Source organism: Ovis aries, chromosome 1, assembly GCF_016772045.2.
Source record: "Ovis aries strain OAR_USU_Benz2616 breed Rambouillet chromosome 1, ARS-UI_Ramb_v3.0, whole genome shotgun sequence".
Classification (NCBI taxonomy): domain Eukaryota; kingdom Metazoa; phylum Chordata; class Mammalia; order Artiodactyla; family Bovidae; genus Ovis; species Ovis aries.
This window is the reverse complement of record NC_056054.1, coordinates 219,343,353-219,363,968: the sequence shown is the minus strand read 5'-3', so window position 1 is coordinate 219,363,968 and position 20,616 is coordinate 219,343,353. Positions and strand designations below refer to the sequence as shown.

At 38.6% G+C, this 20,616-nt stretch overlaps 1 protein-coding gene across 1 annotated transcript in view; it reads left to right on the top strand.

Moving 5' to 3' along the window:
- Positions 1 to 20,616, top strand: part of LOC101114669 (EGF-like and EMI domain-containing protein 1) — a 575,484-nt gene that overhangs the window by 412,590 nt on the left and 142,278 nt on the right. Inside the window, 1 exon segment of the mRNA XM_042243830.2 lies at positions 14,571 to 14,693. Within this exon segment, the coding sequence (XP_042099764.2) occupies positions 14,571 to 14,693 (123 nt within the window).

The window sequence follows — 20,616 nt, the reverse complement described above, 5'->3', positions numbered from 1 at the left end:
TCTGCATTCAGATGGGAACATTTTTCTTTTCTCCTTTGCTTTTCGCTTCCCTTCTTTCACAGCTATTTGTAAGGACTCCTCAGACAACCATTTTGCTTTTTTGCACTTCTTTTCCATGGGGATGGTTTTGATCCCTGTCTCCTGCACAATGTCACGAACCTTTATCCATATCATAGTTCATTAGGCACTGTATCCATCAGATCTAGGCCCTTAAATCTATTTCTCACTTCCACTGTATAATCATAAGGGATTTGATTTAGGTCATACCTGAATGGTCTAGTGGTTTTCCCCACTTCCTTCAATTTAAGTCTGCATTTAGCAATAATGAGTTCATGATCTGAGCCACAGGCAGCTCCCAGTCTTGTTTTTGCTGACTGTATATAGCTTCTCCATCTTTGGCTGCAAAGAATATAATCAATCTGATTTCAGTGTTGACCATCTGGTGATGTCCATGTGTGGAGTCTTCTCTTGTGTTGTTGGAAGAGGGTGTTTGTTATGATCAGTGCAGTCTCTTGGCAGAACTCTATTAGCCTTTGCCCTGCTTCATTCTGTACTCCAAGGAAAAATTTGCCTGTTACTCCAGGTGTTTCTTGGCTTCCTACTTTTGCATTCCAGTCTTGTATAATGAAAAGGACATCTTTTTTGGGTGTTAGTTCTAGAAGGTCTTGTAGGTCTTCATAGAAATGGTCAACTTCAGCTTCTTCAGCGTTACTGGTTGGGGCATAGACTTGGATTACTGTGATATTGAATGGTTTGCCTTGAAAATGAAGAGAGATCATTCTGTCATTTTTGAAATTGCATTTCAGACTCTTGTTGACTATAATCATGACTAGAACCCTCCAAAGTCATAATACCAACTTGACACAGTTTCTATCAGACTCTCATTCATGGACCATGAGGTTTCTGTATGTTATAACAGCCAGTTCCCTTTAGCTGGTTTGACCCTTGGGGTTGGGGTTTAGAGATGAAGTCGACTAAAAGGGTATAGGGTTAATCAGATGTATGGAAGAGACAGAGGTGAGCTCATTTTCTGAGTCTTAATTCCCAGCTTCTGAATCCTCTTTCCACTCTATTAGCTTACCCTGGGATCTAGAGGTTTTTAAGGCCCCAAGGCAGGCACTCTCCTAGTTTCTCTGCTGGCTGCCTCAACTTTTGTCTCCTTCGCTCACTGCCATTAAGAGATCTTACTCTTTCCTTGAATCTGATATGTGAAGATAAAGCTAATCAAAATCCACTCTAGGAGGAGAATCCAGCCTCACATTCACTTTCCCATAAAAGTTTTCCCATTCACTCATATAGTTACTGGGAGAGAAAAGGCTCCCCATCTATCATTTCTCTGTATATCTATCAGTTGATCATTCAGTCAATCAATACTCCATTAATGGAACCCCAGTGTGTATTCTGTCCTGTATCCCAATACTTAGGAAAAGATGCAATTCTCAAGCAGTGATTTCTACAGTATCCAGAGCCAAGTGTCCCCCACTTTCCATATCTAACCCTTAGAGTTAGATATTCCAAGGTCTTTGAACAATTTCTAGACCAACCTAGTTATCTCGATCAAGCAGGCAGTCAGTCAGCCATTTTTCATTACCCACCTTTGATTTCCAAGCCCTGCATTAGTCCTCCTTTCTCCCACGGCCCCTCTTCTAACTCTCTAGATGTGTCTCCATTCACCATTCATTTAGGAAACATTAAGTAGCACCTTCTTACTATCTTCTGCTTCTGTTAGGTCCATACCATTTCTGTCCTTTATTGAGCCCATCTTTGCATGAAATGTTACCTTGGTATCTCTAATTTTCTTGAAGAGACCTCTAATCTTTCCCATTCTGTTGTTTTCCTCTATTACTTTGCATTGATCGCTGAGGAAGGCTTTCTTACCTCTCCTTGCTATTCTTTGTAACTCTGCATTCAGATGGGAATATCTTTCCTTTCCTCCTTTGCTTTTCACTTTTCTTCTTTTCACAGCTATTTGTAAGGCCTCCTAAGACAGCCATTTTGCTTTTTTGCACTTCTTTTCCATGGGGATGGTTTTGATCCCTGTCTCCTGCACAATGTCACGAACCTCTGTCCATAGTTCATCAGGCACTCTATCTATCAGATCTAGGCCCTTAAATCTATTTCTCACTTCCACTGTATAATCATAAGGGATTTGATTTAGGTCATACCTGAATGGTCTAGTAGTTTTCCCCACTTCCTTCAATTTAAGTCTGCATTTGGCAATAATGAGTTCATGATCTGAGCCACAGGCAGCTCCCAGTCTTGTTTTTGCTGACTGTATATAGCTTCTCCATCTTTGGCTGCAAAGAATATAATCAATATGATTTTGGTGTTGACCATCTGGTGATGTCCATGTGTAGAGTCTTCTTTTGTGTTGTTGGAAGAGGGTGTTTGCTATGACCAGAGCATTCTCTTGGCAAAACTCTATTAGCCTTTGCCCTGCTTCATTCTGTACTCCAAGGAAAAATTTGCCTGTTACTCCAGGTGTTTCTTGACTTCCTACTTTTGCATTCCAACCCTCTATAATGAAAAGGACATCTTGTTTAGGTGTTAGTTCTAAAAGCAGAGATATTACTTTGCCAACAAAGGTCTGTCTAGTCAAGGCTATGGTTTTTCCAGTGTTCATGTATGGATGTGAGAGTTGGACTGTGAAGAAAGCTGAGCACTGAAGAATTGATGCTTTTGAGCTGTGGTGTTGGAGAAGACTCTTGAGAGTCCCTTGGACTGCAAGGAGATCCAACCAGTTCATCCTAAAGGAGACCATTCCTGGGTGCTCATTGGAAGAACTGATGCTGAGGCTGAAACTCCAGTACTTTGGCCATGTGATGCAAAGAGTTGACTCACTGGAAAAGACCCTGATGCTGTGAGTGATTGAGGGCAGAGGAGAAGGGGATGACAGAGGATGAGATGGCTGGATGGCATCACCAACTCGATGCACAAGAGTTTGGGTGAACTCTGGGAGTTGGTGATGGACAGGGAGGCCTGGCGTGCTGCGATTCATGGGGTTGCAAAGAGTCGGGCACGACTGAGCAGCTGAACTGAATTGAAGTAGTGTCTAAATGCTAGAGTTATGTTAGACCTCCAAGGAAAAAAGGAGAAGCTGAACCAGTCATTGTCCAAAAGATAAAAATTTCTCAGAGGATGATACCTTTCATTATAGAGAGTGAATCTGGAGTTTGTTTCTGTTTTTCCTGTTTTTTCTAACTGAGTGTCCAGAGTGAATGCCTTATCCATTTCTGGAAATAATATCCTTAGCTCTCAGCCTATAGTGAGTTTGGCTGTTTCTTGACAACTGAAAGAGAATCAATGTATTTGGACTGTGGGTTGAAATGGTTATAGAGAAAAGTAACTAAGCAAAATGAACTATTGATAGATGAATTTTTGTTTAGCTCAGTTTGCTGGCTCACTCACCTTTCTTTGCCATTTGTGCTTGACATTATAAAGTATGGAAATGATTTTGCATATCATTAAGTGTATGTCAAGTTCATGTTTTCAGTAGCCTCCGTGTACATGCTTTATTTTCATTGTTTGCAGCCCCTCACAGAGAAACTGTGGTAACAATATTGTATCATTATATACCCAAGCCTTGTCACACTGTGGTCTTCAGGGATGCTATTGGTTGTGTTATAGATGAAGCAGCAATACAGTAGATCCAAGAAAGCCTGGCTTTGGAAGCTCTGGTTTCAGTAAGAAGATAGAATAGATTATTCTGGACTCTGAAAAACCTTTTGTAAAAAATAGTCATCCCCAAAGGCTAACTTGCTACCCACATTCTACTATGTGGCAGAAAGACTTTATAATTTACCAGTCTACCAGATTGTTGTCAGTTCTCATTTGATTTGATTTTCACCAGCATTGATTTTGTTGTTCATTCCCTTTTAAAAAGACATTCCTCCTTGGGTACCAGGATTCCACACTGTCTGTTCCTTTCCACCTTCCTGATTCCCCTTTCTCAGTCTCTTTGCTGAGCCTTCTCCCTTTGCAGTTTTATCTACCCATCACTTATCTGTTCATTTATTCACTTTCATCTGTGGAATCTTAGTTCCCTGACCGGGGATTGAACCAGTGCCCCCTGCAGTGGAAGCATAGAATCTTAACCACTGGACCACAAGGGAAGCCCGGTTTTTTCCCTCTTTTTCAGCAAATATTTATTGTGCATACTATATGACAAACACTTCCTTAAGTACTAGAAATATAGCAATAAGCAAAACATATACCATCTCTGTCCTCAAGGCGCTAACAATATAGTAAAATTGTTGGTTCCCTGGATTAGGTATTTGTGCTCTCACTGCTCAATAAAATCTCATGCGGGCCCACATGCATGACATCTTTTCCTTCTTCCTTCCTGAGCTAACACAAAGGATCAGCTTATCAAATCAGGCCCAGGAAGATAAGGGATCTTTCCTGTACCGTGCTTTACTAATCATTTCAAGACTACAAGCAATCAAAAGGCATAAGAAGAAACAGGGAGAAAACAGTAACATCTCTATAGCTGCTCAGATGGACATGCTCACTGTAACCCAGAGTAATAGGTGATTTTGTGTGTGTGATTTCGTTTCTGTGTACTATTACAAAGTGTGCAGGGTCTTACTAACCAGTTAGGCTGTAACTGTTTCATAGATGGTGACACAAGACATGAGGCTCCAGGGTCAGAAACAAAGGGCTTTATTACTCCTGGCATAGCCAGTAGCCAGAGCTTTATATGTCTGTGTCAATTCCCCGTGTCCCCCCAGATGCCGTAGCAGTGACACAAAGGGCTCATTATGGATGCCTACACATCAACTGGCTGCGTTAAACAAGGGAAACACTGAGCTTGGGGAATCCACCACTTTTAGAGTTAGCAGAAACAAGCCACTTTGTTTTCTCAGGGGATATGTTAGCTTGTCTCTCTGTGCAAACAGAGCCTTGAAAAATGGCTTGGGTAAAGAGCAATCTGACATAAAATATGTAAGGATGTTCCATGTGCAGGGTGGATTACTTCTCCCAGAATATACTTTCTCATGGACTGCACTAATACGATTTGAGATTCTCAATAATTTGAGAAATCCCTCTCATATCTTCAAGTCAGCCCTCTCCATTGGTCCCTTCTCATCAATATTTAAACTACTGCAAATCCGGTCCACCTTAAAAACTCCCTCTACTATGCTCTCCAGTCCAAATACAGCCTCCCTTTCTTAATAGTCAAAATTATTGCAATATGTGTCTTAACTTTCTGTCTCCCGTTCTTTGTCTCCCACTTTTTCTTCAACCCAACACACTACAACCTGGGATCGATCTAGCACTCTATTAAAACAGCCTTCTAAGTCTCAGCTTCCTCCTCTGTAGGTAGGAGTAATATTAGTATTTATTTCTTAGGGCTGTCTTGAGTATTAAATGTGTTAATATGGACGGTTTAGAGCAGTGCCTGGTACATTGTTCGTGTTCAGTAATTGTCAGGTGGGTTATTTTTATTGGTATCCTCACTACCCAGTTCCTATTTGAAATCCCTGTGTTGCCCACATTTTCCTTCCTGAAACTCGCCCTCCCTCGGCTTCCATGATGCCAGACTTTCTCAGTTTTCCTCCTACTTCTCTGGATGGCCGTCTGGTTAGATTTGTGTGTTCTGTCCTAAATGTTGATACTTCTCAGAGTTCTCTATTAACCTCTTTTATCTTCTTTATCTACATACTTTTGCTTATTGATATTATCCCTACTCTTGTGCTCTGAGTTACTATCTATATGGAGATGCTCGATATTCTGTGCCTTTTCATTTACTTTTTTAACAGGTATTTTTATAACATCTTCATGTGCCAAACACTGAGATAGGATTGTGAGTAAAACCAGCAGAATTCCTACTCTCACTGAATTATTCTTGAACAAGGAACACAGATATAAAACAAATAATCACACATATGATTCAGCAGCTATATTCTTTTAGTATCAAGTGTTCCTCCTCTGTGCTGTTTTAATGAATGTGGTAAGTGCCACAAATATCCATCCAGTTGTTCAAGTCACTTCACCTTGAGCCTTTGTTCTTCATCATGTATGCATGCTAAGTCGCTTCAGTTGTGTTTAACTCTTTGCAACACCATGCACTATAGCCTGCCAGTTTCCTCTGTCCACAGGATTCTCCAGGCAAGAATACAGGAGTGTGTTGCCACGCTAATAAACAAATCATTTTGATTTTCTCTTCTCTTTTATATCTGCCCATGTTTCTCTGTTTCCACTGCTACTAGCTTAGATCAAGTCTTCAACATCATTCAGCTGGATTTTGGCAATTGTTGTTCCTTGATCTCCCTGCCTTCAGTCTCCCACTTACCTATCCTTTGCCCTGCTGGTGTCCATGGTCTATAAAGTAGACCCCTGATTCCTTAGTATGGCCAAAAATTCCTCAATAATCAAGCCCTAGCCACATCTTTAGCATAATCTCTCTCTCTCTCTCTCTCTTTTTTTTTTTGCATTAATCCTTATTCTCAACAGACCAAATCAGAAAAATCTCTCAGAGCAATTGTAAGGAAATCATGCAAGATGGCACCTTCAACCTTGTAGGCACTATCAGATATAATAGAGCTTTGCACAGGCAGTTTGATAAACTCTTAATATTTGTAATAAAATTGGACCAAAATTGTGATAAATCCCCAAATTCATTAGAATCTTAACAGAGTATAATTGCTCCAGTAATGTTAAGAGGAAGAACTACATCACTTTTCCCAATCTTGGACAAAACATAGATTAAAACATTTCACTGATTGGAGGAAAATAAATCTTTTTGGAAAGTGTGTGCTTAGTTTGAGTTGTATTTGGTGACTTCCTCCTGCAAACCCACTTTACAGTATGCATGCATCAGTTAGGATGACTTATTTTACAAGCAATAGGATCATGTGATTTAAAACACCTAAACAATAAAAGGGAGGGTATTGAATCACTTAACTGAGAAGGCCAGAGGTGGGAAGGCTTCAGGCATAGTTCAATCAGGACTCCAACTCCTATACGCCTATCCTTCAGTTCTTTCCTGTTGGTTGGCTTTATCTTTAGTGTCGCTTCATTCATGGGAGCAAACTGGCTACTGTAAAATGGCTCATATAGACACATTACAATTCTAGAGCAACAGGGTCTCTGTGTTTCAGGTTCTGGACCTATATGTTGAGCTTCATGGTGACTGGATCACATCTCAAGGAATTCATTCATTCCTGAGACAGTCATATGCTAATGAAGACAGTACCTGGTCCAATCACTGTGACAGATGGAGGGAAATTTATGCCAAGAAAAATCCACCTCAGATTTGAGAGAGGAATGTTATTCATCAGTCCCATGTAATCTACATGGTTTCTCTAAAATCACAGGGATAAATTTCCCCAAAGGAAAACCTCATAGCTATTGAGTATTAGTGAAGAAGAAAAATAGATGAATCCTAAGCAGTCAAGCAGTGAATATTCACTACAGACACAGTTTAAGTTTGTTCATTAGCGAACCAAAATTATTCTGTGCCCTGGATTTTTTTAAAGAAACTTGTGAAGGGTCAAAAACAAACCAATAGTCTATTACAAGGGTAAAGAGAAGGCAAGTGGAACAGAGCCCATTCCTAAGAAAATCCATTAATGAATATGAGTGAATTCGAAGACTAAATGATGTGGAGGGCTCTCAAACCACACATTTATTCATTCATTTATCATTTACGGAGTATAAACTCTATGCCAGAATATGCTTAATATAACAGGATCCTTGACCTTAAGGAGTTAATTTGATTAGGAATTATAGAATTAAAATACAAGTGAAAAGTCAGCAGTATTGCATATCAGAGCAAAAGTAGAATAGTAAAACAGAGTGAAAATAAAGCCACATGTAAAATCTAGTGGGGTCTTCAACACATCCTTTAATATTCCCTCCACACCTAACACTTCTATAATGCAATCTTTAATATAAAGCAACCCAGGAATACTTATTTCCAATCAAAAGATTCCTGAGAACAGTGCATTAAAAAGCAAATGGAAGAATAATTTATCTTACTCTGGCTGCACACTCTAAAAAAACAATATGAAATAATCCTGAATTGTTTAGGAAAAAAATGGATCATTGTTGTTTCAGGGGGCTTTTATGTGCAAAATACATTGGATAATGATGTGAATTATTTTAAGCTATTATATTCTGTGACCATCTGGGGAAATAATTTGGGGGATAAATACAGCAGAAGTATTAAGAGAAAGGACACTAAAAAGGAAAAATAGCAGACATAGTTGATTCTTTTTGACATTTTTTACAGTATAAAAATCATCATCTTTGGTCCATATCTCAGTGATAATGCTGAAAAAATTCTAATCATTTTATCATTATTCCCAGCAGTGTCCTGGAGCTCCAATTCTAAGGGCAGGGCTTTCTGTAAGCATCTAACATGAAGATATAACTGAGAGAAATTTTGAAGAAATGGTTTCTTCACATGAAGTATACTTGATAATAACATTTTAATGTAATATAGACATTTATAGTTTTTAACTCTGTTGGGCAGAATCTTGATAGAAAAGAAAATCACTTGTGACAGCTTCAGCATGAGTGTCTAATATCTTGGCAATTTAGCCCAGTTTTATTCTATATCAGAGGTACTTCATCAGAAAAGAACTAAAATATCCCTCATGTTTTACAGAAGAAAGTCATTCCTCATAACAGATAATACTAAAGTTTTCTTAAAGCTATCAACTATTACTGAGAGAATATTGTGGGAAATATTAGTGGTTTATTTTCAGATGATTTCAGCATATAATTTAATGTATGTGTGTATGTATATAAGGCTTCCCTGGTGGCTCAGTGGTCAAGAATCTGTGTGTAATGCAGGAGATGCAAGAGACATGGGTTCAAACCCTGGGTCAGGAAGATCCCATGGAGGAGGAAATGGCAACCTACTCCATATTCTTGCCTGGAGAATCCCATGGACAGAGGAGCCTGGCAGGCTACAGTTTATGGGGTCACAAAAAGTCAGACACGACTTAGCAACTAAACAACAACAATATATATGTATACATTTGTGTAGGTGTATATACACACTTGGTTGGAGTATTGATGTGTCTATTTAAACTGAATTGGTATGCTTTAGTCAAGCAGCTGAGAAGTTGAGTCAAATCATGACATCTATGATCCATATGACATTTACAGTTGAACAGAGGACTGTCTGCAGACTCATTACTCAGAGTGTGGTCCCCAGACCAGCAGCTTTAGAATAAACTTGGATCTATTAGAAATGCTAAAATCCAGCCGCTTGGCTCTCTGCATTCTAACAAGATCACTAGGCAACTAAAGCAGAAACAACATCAGGGGATCTCAACTCTGGCTCCACATAAGAATCACTAAAGGTGCTTTTTTGTTGTTGTTAATGATAAGTAACTTTTATTAAACATTTGCTGTACTCTATTGTTTACAATCTTTTATACTGAAGTTTAGTTGATATGCAATATTATGTAAGTTCAGTTCAGTTCAGTCGCTCAGTCGTGTCCGACTCTTTGCGACCCCATGAATCACAGCACACCAGGCCTCCCTGTCCATCACCCACTCCCGGAGTTCACTCAGACTCACGTCCACCTAGTCCGTGATGCCATCCAGCCATCTCATCCTCTGTCGTCCCCTTCTCCTCCTGTCCCCTATTCCTCCCAGCGTCAGAGTCTTTTCCAATGAGTCAACTCTTCTCATGAGGTGGCCAAAATACTGGAGCTTCAGCTTTAGCATCATTCCTTCCAAAGAAATCCCAGGGCTGATCGCCTTCAGAATGGACTGGTTGGATCTCCCTGCAGTCCAAGGGACTCTCAAGAGTCTTCTCCAACACCACAGTTCAAAAGCATCAATTCTTTGGCGCTCAGCCTTCTTCACAGTTCAACTCTCACAGCCATACATGACCACAGCAGATATGTAATATTCACAACTTTCAAAGATAATACTCCATTTATAGTTATTATGAAATATAGGTTATATTCCCTGCATTGTACAATATATCCTTATAGCTGATTTTATCCAAAATGTTTGACTCTCAAGTCTACCCCGGACCAGTTAAATTAGATTTCTTTTTTTTTTTTTTACTTTATTTTACTTTACAACACTGTATTGGTTTTGCCATACATTGACATGAATCCACCAATTAGATTTTTTAAAGGCAAGACCAAGGCATGGATAATTCTAAATGCTCACCAGATTATTCTAATGCCCTGCCAGATTTGCAAACTGTAGGTCACACAATGCCCAAGCAATCTGTAAATTCAGTGTATTCTGAAAGGACAAAAAGTAAGAAAGTCAAACCAATTACTCTGCAGTTGGTACCACTTTATAAATGATTGATTTTTTTTAACTTTTAATAAGTTTGCTTAGCTACTGTGTGAACACAGCCTATTATGTCTCCACCTGCCCACGAGTGTATTGTATTGCAAATCAAGAAAAGGAACATGTTGCTATCTCAATTAATTAAAAGAAGATTTTGGATTTGTTTTTTTACTTTACTTTCTTTTGTCAACGTTCTTCTCCAACCTGACAAGTCTGAATACTAAATCTCAGACGCTGCATGTTGGCAACCCACTCCAGTGTTCTTGCCTGGAGAATCCCAGGACAGGGAAGCCTGGTGGGCTGCCGTCTATGGGGTCGCACAGAGTCGGACACGACTGAAGCGACGCAGCAGCAGCAGCAGCAGCAGCTGCAGCATGTTTAAACAGTTGCACCTTTGGATTGTGTGTGCATGCTCAATCTCTCAGTCATGTCCAACTCTTTGCAATTCCATAGACGGTAGCCTGTGAGGCTCCTCTGTCCATGGAATTCTTCAGGTATTGCTCATCCTTTCCTCCATGAACTCAATTTTCAGTTTATATCTCAAGCATCCCCTTATCACTGCCACCCAAATGCATTTTCCCTTCCCTGAATTCCCATGTTGCTCAGGACCTCTATCATGTGCTCTCATTTTATGGATTCTTAAAAATATTTTATTTATCTGTGCCAGTTCTTAGTTGTTGCACAAGGGATCTTCAGTCTTCACTGGAGCATGTGGGATCTTTAGTTGGAGCATGTGAACTCTTAATTGTGGCATGTGGGATCTAGTTCTCTGGGCTCCTGCATGGAGAACACAGAGTCTTAGCCACTGGACCATCAGGGAAGTCCTTCACTTTATGGTTTTGTCTTGTTGGTTCAAGTTAGTGGAATACAATTGACTGATTCCTACATACAGTCTCAAGTATGAGTAATCTATTCCAAAATCATATATATGAATAAGAAAGAAAAACATAAACCATAGTGTCAGGGGAGTGTAATCTCTTCGGTTCTGTCTCGTCACAACAAAAATTTGAAGTGACGGACGTTAAAGCCTTCGGTGCGTCACAGCTCTCAGACAGTCTGTGTTATAGTTCTCGGACAGATCAGTTTTATTTAGAAAATAAAGGAAAATACATCGAAGGCACTTTAGTTTATAGGCAAGCACAGCACAGGGCCAGGCTCTTCCAGCCAAGCCATTAAGTATGATCATTAAGTGTGATCAAACAGAAGCAAGTCAAAGAAACCATTTCCTACATGGAGTCAGGATTGGCTTCCTCCCTGCAACAGTATAGCTATTAAAACATAGTGTTGTTGAGCAATATTTAGGGGGGGATACGACTGAGCGACTGAACTGAACTGAACTGAACTTTTGTTCTTGGAGAAGGAAATGGCAACCCACTCCACTGTTCTTGCCTGGAGAATCCCAGGGACAGGGGAGCCTGGTGGGCTGTCATCTATGGGGTAGCACAGAGTTGGACATGACTGAAGTGACTTAGACTTAGCAGAGGCTTGAGGACATGTTGACGCAAAAGATGCGAAGAGGAGAGAGAGAGAGAATGAGCATGTGCGTGGGAGACAGAGAGACCCCTGGCCCTTTGGCTCCTCTTTTTATGTTTTTTCCTCCCCCAGGCCTGCCCTATGTAAATTGGGCTAGCCAGGAATGCTGTTTGTTCTACCTGAGGTCCTCACTCCAGTCCTTGGACCTTCCTTTGTTCTATTTTTGCTGGCTTTTCCCTTCCTTGTTTTTTTAGCCACCGCCATTCTGGACTCCTTTTTCCTATTCAAACTTATGGTAGTCATTGTTGTTATATCTTACAAATGAGAAACCTGAGTCTCAGAGAGGCAAGGTTAACAGGCTAATATGCTTTGACACTAAGATATTTTTCCCAAGGCTCTCTGACCCAATGTCCAGAGGAAGTTTGATTTGCTTTTCTTTGAGTGTTATGTATATTTTAATATATTATGGCACTTTAATTATAGTTCTGGGGGCAGATTCAGAATATGAACACACTAAAACATAGTAAAAGAGAACTCATCCTTAAAATCAATGTCCACTCTAATCTTTGGAGTGAGCCCAGTGGTTTTTTTTTTTTTAATTGTACGCTTACTTGGTTTCTTTGGTCAGAAAATTATTGAAGCTTAAGCAGGAAGGGAGGTGGTCTTATTATGCTTCTTTCTTTAAAATTCCTTTTTAATTTGCACATAATACCTTAACACCTTTCTTGTGAAACAAAACAAAACAAAACAGAACATTTAAAATGTGGGTAAACTTTCTTGTCCAACACACTTATCCTGTACCCCACCCAATCTACATGGCTTCCTTCCCTCAGCAGTCATCATTTTATCTGTGCACACTTTTTAAGACATTTTAATTTATAATGCTTATGTATGTGGAGAAGGAAATAGCAACTGACTTCAGTTTTCTTGCCTGGAGAATCCCATGGACAGAGGAGCCTGGCAGGCTACAACCCATGAAGTCTCAAAAAGCTGGATACTACTGAGTGCACACACACACACACACACACACACACACACACACACACACACACACACATGCATCTGTATCTATATCTGTATGAATCTATTTATCTATATATATATGATATATTATGAAAATTTTTGATGATTGCAGGTGCTGAAGTGTTGATGATCATTATACTGGAAAAACATATGACTCTTGAGAATTAAGAGTTTTATTTGTATGTTTAAAATCAAAGACCTGGGAAGGAGATCTAATTCAGTGGCTGACAGAACTGAGATTCAGAATTATATCTCAACCTTGCGGAATAATTCCCTAAAGCTAGAAAGAATAAAAATTTAGCTAGCATAAATATTAAAGCCCTGCACAAAGTATGAGTAACAAATGGAGAATTCTGATTTGATGCTGGTTTATATGGGAAAACTTAGTGTTTTGATGATCACAGACTCAAAATTTAATAAAAATTCTAATACTATGAAAAGTCCATAGTTCTTATCTCTAAAATAAGATTCCTTTAAAAAATATCAGAAATTAATCCAGCATAGCTAATTTTAGAAGGAAAATACAGTAAACTAGTAATTTTTAAATGTGGGACTCATTTTATGATTTACATTTTTCTTTTCATATAAAATGGCAAGCAGAAGGAAATTCTTTTTCTTTCCTCAGTACAAATGCCCTAATTTTTACCACAGTACAAAATATCCATTAGGATTTCAAGGTCCTATGATAAGACACTGCAGTAGTATTCATTCCCAATATTGATGTCTTGAATAAAGGTCTTGCCCTGTGGAATTAAGTCTCACTCAATGTAAAGCTAATTATCTATTATGATTACATATTTTAGTGAAGCGTATTCATACTCCACATTCTTTGCTGGAATGGAACTGGGGGCAGGGGACTCAGGGACATTATCTGCATGAGACACACACATACTCAATCTTGACCGCAGCCTGATTTTTACTTTAACACGTCACAAAATGGATTCCCCAAACAGGAAAATTTAGAAGATCTTATTTCACTGATTATCTGAAAAACTTGACCTATGTTTGTGGTTGTCCTCTTGTGATTTTAGACATGTAAGTACTGACTGTATAGGATACGAGAAAATATAGGTTCTGAAATTGATGTTCCTTTCCAAAGGAAGACAAACACTATCTTCATTTATCATGAATTTGACTGATCCAAATACATCGGTGACCATGAGTCTTGACCTGTTTCTATTTATTCTAAATTAATATCACTTCATGCATAAGCATACTAAGTGTTTCAGAAAATGAAACCTTGAGTGATAAGGAAGAAGCTGAGTCAATGGAGCAAATATATTGATGTGTTTTTAAGAACTCCAAACCATGGTTTTATATGAATTTATCTCACTCTGCCCTAATGTCCACTGTAGCACATAAGAAGGAGAGTCAAGGTCTTAACTTTATTACTGACTTTTTTCAGCAGCATCAGACCAATAATATGTGTTTATCTACTCGCCTGTGCTGCTCCAGATAGAGTAAGTAGCTCATTGTAATTCTCCCCTCCAGGTTTCCTTCCCTAAGGACATATCTATATCTCGGATCTGTCTAATTAATCAGGATGTGAAGAATAGAAAATTGTGAAACAGTCCCTATGCTCATCGCAGCTAGGCTTTAAAAAGCTCAATAAAGTTTCTGTCTACATTTTCTTGTTTATACTGTGGAGTAAAATGGATCAAACAGGCAAAGATTTGTGGCAACAGAGATGGTGCCTTTGCGCAATAAAACACATACTGTGTATCAAACAAATATTGTACCACTTCTATGAAGCTGACATTGGAATGACATTGTAATCCTGGCCATCTGTCTTCCTCCTCTAGATGTCGATGAATGTGCGGTGGTGAATGGAGGCTGCCAGCAGCGCTGTATTAACACTCTGGGCACCTTCCACTGTGAATGTGATACGGGATACAGACTCCATGCTGATGAACGCACCTGCATAAGTGAGTAAATATTAGAACCAGCTTGAAGTCGTTTTCAATGAAAATCGACCTGCTCTTGTAGGGGCAGAAAGAAAAGGTCTTTCTATTGTAAAAATACCTATAGAAGCTGACAGTGTTCAAGTACAATTCTCTCTCTTAGAATAAAAAGAAAAGATATCTTGCTATTAAAAGACTAAAAAGATGGGGAAGGAAATAGAGAAATTAACATTCACGAGCAAAACTCGGATTTCCAAACATGTGGCTATTTCCATAGGGCATCTTTTCTGCCACATGTTGTAAAGTATAAATTTGTTAGTTGTTGTTTATATACCAGTTCAGCACAGACTTTCAATGAAGAGAGGAGGCTATAACAGTCACTAGCTGCAATGCTCACTCATTTCAAACCAGATTCAGAATTGGACTTGTGATTATAATAGCAAAAATTATAACAGATTATACACCAAGGAGCTTATGGTTGCTCAAGAATAGTTAAAACTACACACATTAAATCTGAGGTTACTATATACTTATTGTATAGCAGAATGTTCTTAGATATCAGTTTGGGGTGGTAGAATTATTAAGTCTTGGTATGTTTTTGAATTTTATAAATTTGCTAAAATGACTTTGTACACAAGAAAAAAAATAACTTTTAAAATACAGTGCTTCCTGTATGATTTATAAATGTTTTTTAATTGAAGTGTTTTTTCACTGAATGATGAGCAAGCGCATTTTGATTTCATCTCCAGGTCCCTTTAAAAAAATATCTATTACATTGAAAGAGTAACATGTTATACAATAACATTTAATTCCTGGTTTATTTGGTATAGGGCTTGTTAGCTTGCCCATTTACTCAAAATTATTAGCATTTTATGGATATTCTATAATTATGACGTTTCAAAGAGAAAACAGCCAGTTTTGCTTAACTTCATTGTATATACTCTCTCTTTTTTGTAACATATCTTATAGGAAATGAGAGAAAGCCAGAGGAAACAGGTGAAGATATCCTAGTCATAGATCTGATTTTGATATGAGAGAATAGAGGTTTGGGGAGCAAAAAAAGACTTTTCCAAAGTTGAGTGAACTTGCAGATAGAAGCCATATCATAGTAGCCGGGGAACTCAGTATCGTGATAACTGTGTCTACAGCAAGCAGCCTAGTGGGACAGCAGCTCATGTATATTTAGTTAGTCCCTAAACTACTCCCTTCTTTTTTGCAACTTGACTGCTTGTTGCAATAGGAATCCCTTTCCCATCTCCATCTCCAGCCCCAACCTGTAAGGACGTCGGCTATTGCATCTTTAAACTGCTGCTCTAACTTCTCTTAGGCACAAAATGTTTTGGAACAGGATTACCAAAACAAGCAGATGTGGCATTTATTGGTAAAGGTTGACTTGGTGAGTTTTTGTGTCTTATATAAAAATACTTTGCAAAGTAATGCATTATATACATCTATGATATCTGATTTTTGCAATAAAAGCAAAATGAACACTCTAGTACCCAACTAAAGTACTTTTTCAGGTGTAATTGATTTTCTAAACTCTAGCAGTTATTATCTGCTGCTGCTAAGTCGCTTCAGTCGTGTCTGACTCTGTGTGACCCCATAGACAGCAGCCCACCAGGCTCCTCCGTCCCTAGGATTCTCCAGGCAAGAACCCTGGAGTGGGTATTTATTATCTTTTTCTTAATAAAATTATTAAGCTCTTTCCTTGTTCCTCACCATCATTGCTCTGGAAGTTTTCAATTTTTGCTTCAGTGAAATCAGGTCAAAAGTAGACTTGGATAAGAATATTATGGTTTATCTTTTCTGTTTCTATTCCTTAAAAGCCAATTTCTATTGTACAAATACATGGATACTATGGCAAGAGGGTAGTCCTCATCTCTGGAGGAAGGCAACCCACTCCAGTATTCTTGCCTGGAGAATTCCATGGACAGAGGAGCTGGTGGGCTACAGTCCCTGGGGTCACACAGAGTTTGATGAGACTGAAGTGACACAGACTTTTATGCAGAATTTAAATGCAGTGTACAAATTAGAAACTAAGTTAACAAGAAGTATGGATTTCATGATTGCATCATTTTAAAGCTTTTCACCCGTTGGATATCATTCTCCAGAAGGACTGGATTGAGAGCCCAGGAAGTGACCTTTATGGATATTTTCATGTCTCTCTCCTATGAGTATATTGAAATTTTGGTTTCAAAGAGTGGTCCTAAAAATCTCAGTGGACACAACTACAGCAGTCTTGTTAAAACGAACTCAAGAAGAATTTAAGCAGTTTGTAGTGAAACACTCGTTCTGTGAGCTGGAGGATAAGAACTGTTTGTTTGCTCATTTGTTTTGAAAGAAAGAATGTTCTATAGAGAACTGAGTCTTACATTGGTTCCTATTTTGTGTAATATTGTAGGAAGGGTCAAATATTTTAAAGCACAAGAAAATCAAGCTGGCTCACATCCCCTTTGGGATTTTTTTACCTGGCAGGGAACCAAGACTGGTAGCTGATGCTTGCCAGGATATTGTGTAGACAGAAATTAATCATGACCTGTGGCAGAGTCACAGAGGAGAAGGTGAAGTTATAGAATTTTATGATTCCACTGCTTAGAGTCTTGAAATTAGGTGTCATTTCTTCCCTCTTCCCTACCTTCTTTTTCTTCCTTTGCCCTGTTCTGCCCATCAGTCAGAGGCTTAGGTTAGTGTGAATTTTTGAGCCTCTGGTGTTTTTTGCACTTTCTCTTAATTACAGCTACAGCAAACTTCTTGTACTCCAAACCCTTACAGAGTTTAAGATGACTTCATTTCAAGAAAACATGCTGTCTCTAAGGACTGTGCACTTGTGGTGGCATATGGCCAGCAGTTACTGGTCAGCATCTGCCAGAAAAAGTTATACAAAGTGGTGTTAAGAGAGGGGGTCCATAATATCCAGCTACAGTGTACAGGCCACTTGGCTCCCCATGTAGTACAGCCTGGACTGCTGATAAAATATGATCCCGGTAAAACTGGAATCTTGGCCTCAGTGACCCTCACTCTGAGTACCTGAATTTGTTTGCAAATTTTTGGAGTGCACGTCATTTTTCTGGTGGTAAGGACTTATTATTTTCATCAGATATTTAAAGACATCTATAATGCTTCGGAATATCTCCCATATACTTTTGCCTTAAGATGGTGCTTCTTTAAAAGGTGTATATGTAGGAGGATTCCATGATACTGTTATATAATGATACAGTCACACAACTCTGTCAATGTGAGGCAAAGCTTGTCAATGACCGCTTCTCCTTATAACTTCCTTTATAATGGAATTCTGGACCAGAGGTCTAGGTCCGTGACCTTGGGCAGCACAGTTACACCTGGTTGATGAAGGGTCCAGACCCAGCATAGGAAAGCCGTTAAAATAAAATTTTGGCTTTGCTATCAGTATTTGCATTCAGATTTGCTTTGCTATCAGTATTCTACATTAATACAGCTATTACCAAATAATGCATATACTTTTAAATTTCCCTTTACTTGGAAACCAACGGCTTAAAAAATAGAAACTAGATTTAGCAACCACCTGAAAAACAGAAATATTCATATTAGTCCACCATTGACTCTCATCTATGGACTAGAAACAGTGGCACAGTGGACTCCAAGTTGTCGTGTGTCCTTTAGCAAGTCACTTAATCTCCCTTCATCCTGTATTCCTCATGTGATACGTGTAGAAATTGGACAAAATGACAAAGTTACTGCATCTCCAAAGTATTTTAATTTTATGGAGTTCCCCAAATTACTAGCTTATTACAAATCATCTGTTAACCTATATTTGTTAAAATCCACTGGATTCTGTGGAATTTTATATCCAGTTTAATAAAAATATAAAATGAGAATTTTATATCCAGTTTAACTTAAATGTTCTTAAAAAAGGAAACAATAATTATATTCTGGTCCTTTTTGGAAAATACTGTTTTCTATATCATAGAATCTTATTTTGGAGGAATTCAAGGACTAATCCAGCCTAGTCTACCTTAGAGATAAAAGATCAGAGATCCAAAGAAATCAAGTAAATTTTACTTTGGAAATGAAATTAATTTTCAGAAAAATCTGGCTAACTTCACTTTTTATCAAGTGCTTTAAAATAATTTCTGATAAATATTTTTAAAGACTAAGAAAAACCATAAAAGTACTATGAAATGAAATTCTTACATTCTATTTTAGTGGAGCTCAGGGTTAAAATAATGTATTTTCATGACAGCGATTGATGAAAGAAATCCACCTTATATTATCACCCTGTAAGTACAAATTTATCACTTCTCTCTTATATTTCATTCATATGCTGCAATAAACCTGACTACGCTCAGTTCTGCAAATAAGTTATGCCTTTTCCGCTTCCACACCTTACCTTACTCAACCTAGACTCTAACCTCCAAGTCTCCACCTGTCAGAACTCTACTTACCAAGTTCCAGGTTCAAGGTCAATTGTCCTGTTAAGCCTTCTCAGGTGACCCCAGCCAAATGCATTCCTTCTTTTTCTTCTAATACCATATAATTTAATGTTGCCTGAATGACACATTATACCATATAGTTTTATATGTGTGCAGTTGGGCTTCAGACCAAATGAAAGACACTAATGACCTTCTAATTATCAGCTTTCACAGAAGTCTTTTCCATGCCTTTTTCAATGGCCTCTGACACTGTTAACCACTCATTTTTCTAAATCTTCCTCTTGACTTCTTGACAGCACAATTTTCACCTTTGACTGCTGCTTCTCTCTACTTACATTCTTGTTACCTCATTCTGACTTTTGATTATCTTCTTTCATCACTATGGACTGAACTGTGTCCCTCAAATGCATGTTTTAAAGCCCCAAGTTTCAGCATGATGGTGTTTGGAGGTAGAGCCTTTGGGAAATAATTAGGTTTAGATGAGCTCATGCATGTGGAAGATCTCATGATGGGATTGGTGCTTGAATAAGAAGAGATACCAGAGAGATTGGGCTCCCCACCATACCAGGATCTGGCTGAATGGCAGACATCTGAAGCCAGGAAGAGAGCACTTACCAGAAACCAAACCATACTAGAACCTTGACCTTGAACTTTCCAGCCTCCAAAACTGTGAGAAAATTAATTAGGCCACCCAGGCTGGGGTATTTTGTTACAGAAGCCCAAGCAGACTAATGTACTTCTCTTTTCTCCTTTGTTCCCCCTTCTCTAGTCTATCTCCGTTTAATTCCATCTTTAGACAAAAGTCTAAATGTTAGCTATTATCATGCTGCTGCTGCTAAGTCGCTTCAGTTGTGTCCGACTCTGTGTGACCCCATAGACACACACCCAGAGAGCCCACCAGGCTCCTCTGTCCCTGGGATTCTCCAGGCAAGAATACTGGAGTGGGTTGCCGTTTCCTTCTCCAATGCATGCATGGTAAGTCGCTTCAATCATGTCTGACTCTGTGCGACCCCATAGTTGGCAGCCCACCAGACTCCTCAGTCCACAAGTTCTCTAAGCAAGAATACTGGAGTGGGTTGCCGTTTCCTCCTCTAGGTTATTATCATAACAAAATGTAAAAAAATATAAGGACTTTACTCAGATGGATTTGCTTGCTGGGGAAAAAATTCAAACTTGCAGTATTTCTAGCTTTTGGACCCTGGACAAAAAAATACATTATATTTGATAGCTTTGCAGATTTTCTCATTGTTGACAGGCAGACTTTAGTAGATATGACTAAAAATAAGTACAGATAATGTAGACTAAACTCCTTTTATCGCCAGAGGATATTTTTTAGGAGCCAGGGGCTAGATACCAAAATAATTTAATTATCCCCAATTTTTGTATTTAGCTGTGTAATTTGCATTTAAAGTAACTTGTAAGATTTTGTCTATAATTTGTTGTACCTCACAAAGTCTTTGTCTTTCTATTTTTTTGTAACAACCTTGTTAAAAATGCTCAGCTCAAATCTCCATTCATAATCATGTCCTTCTTCTGCT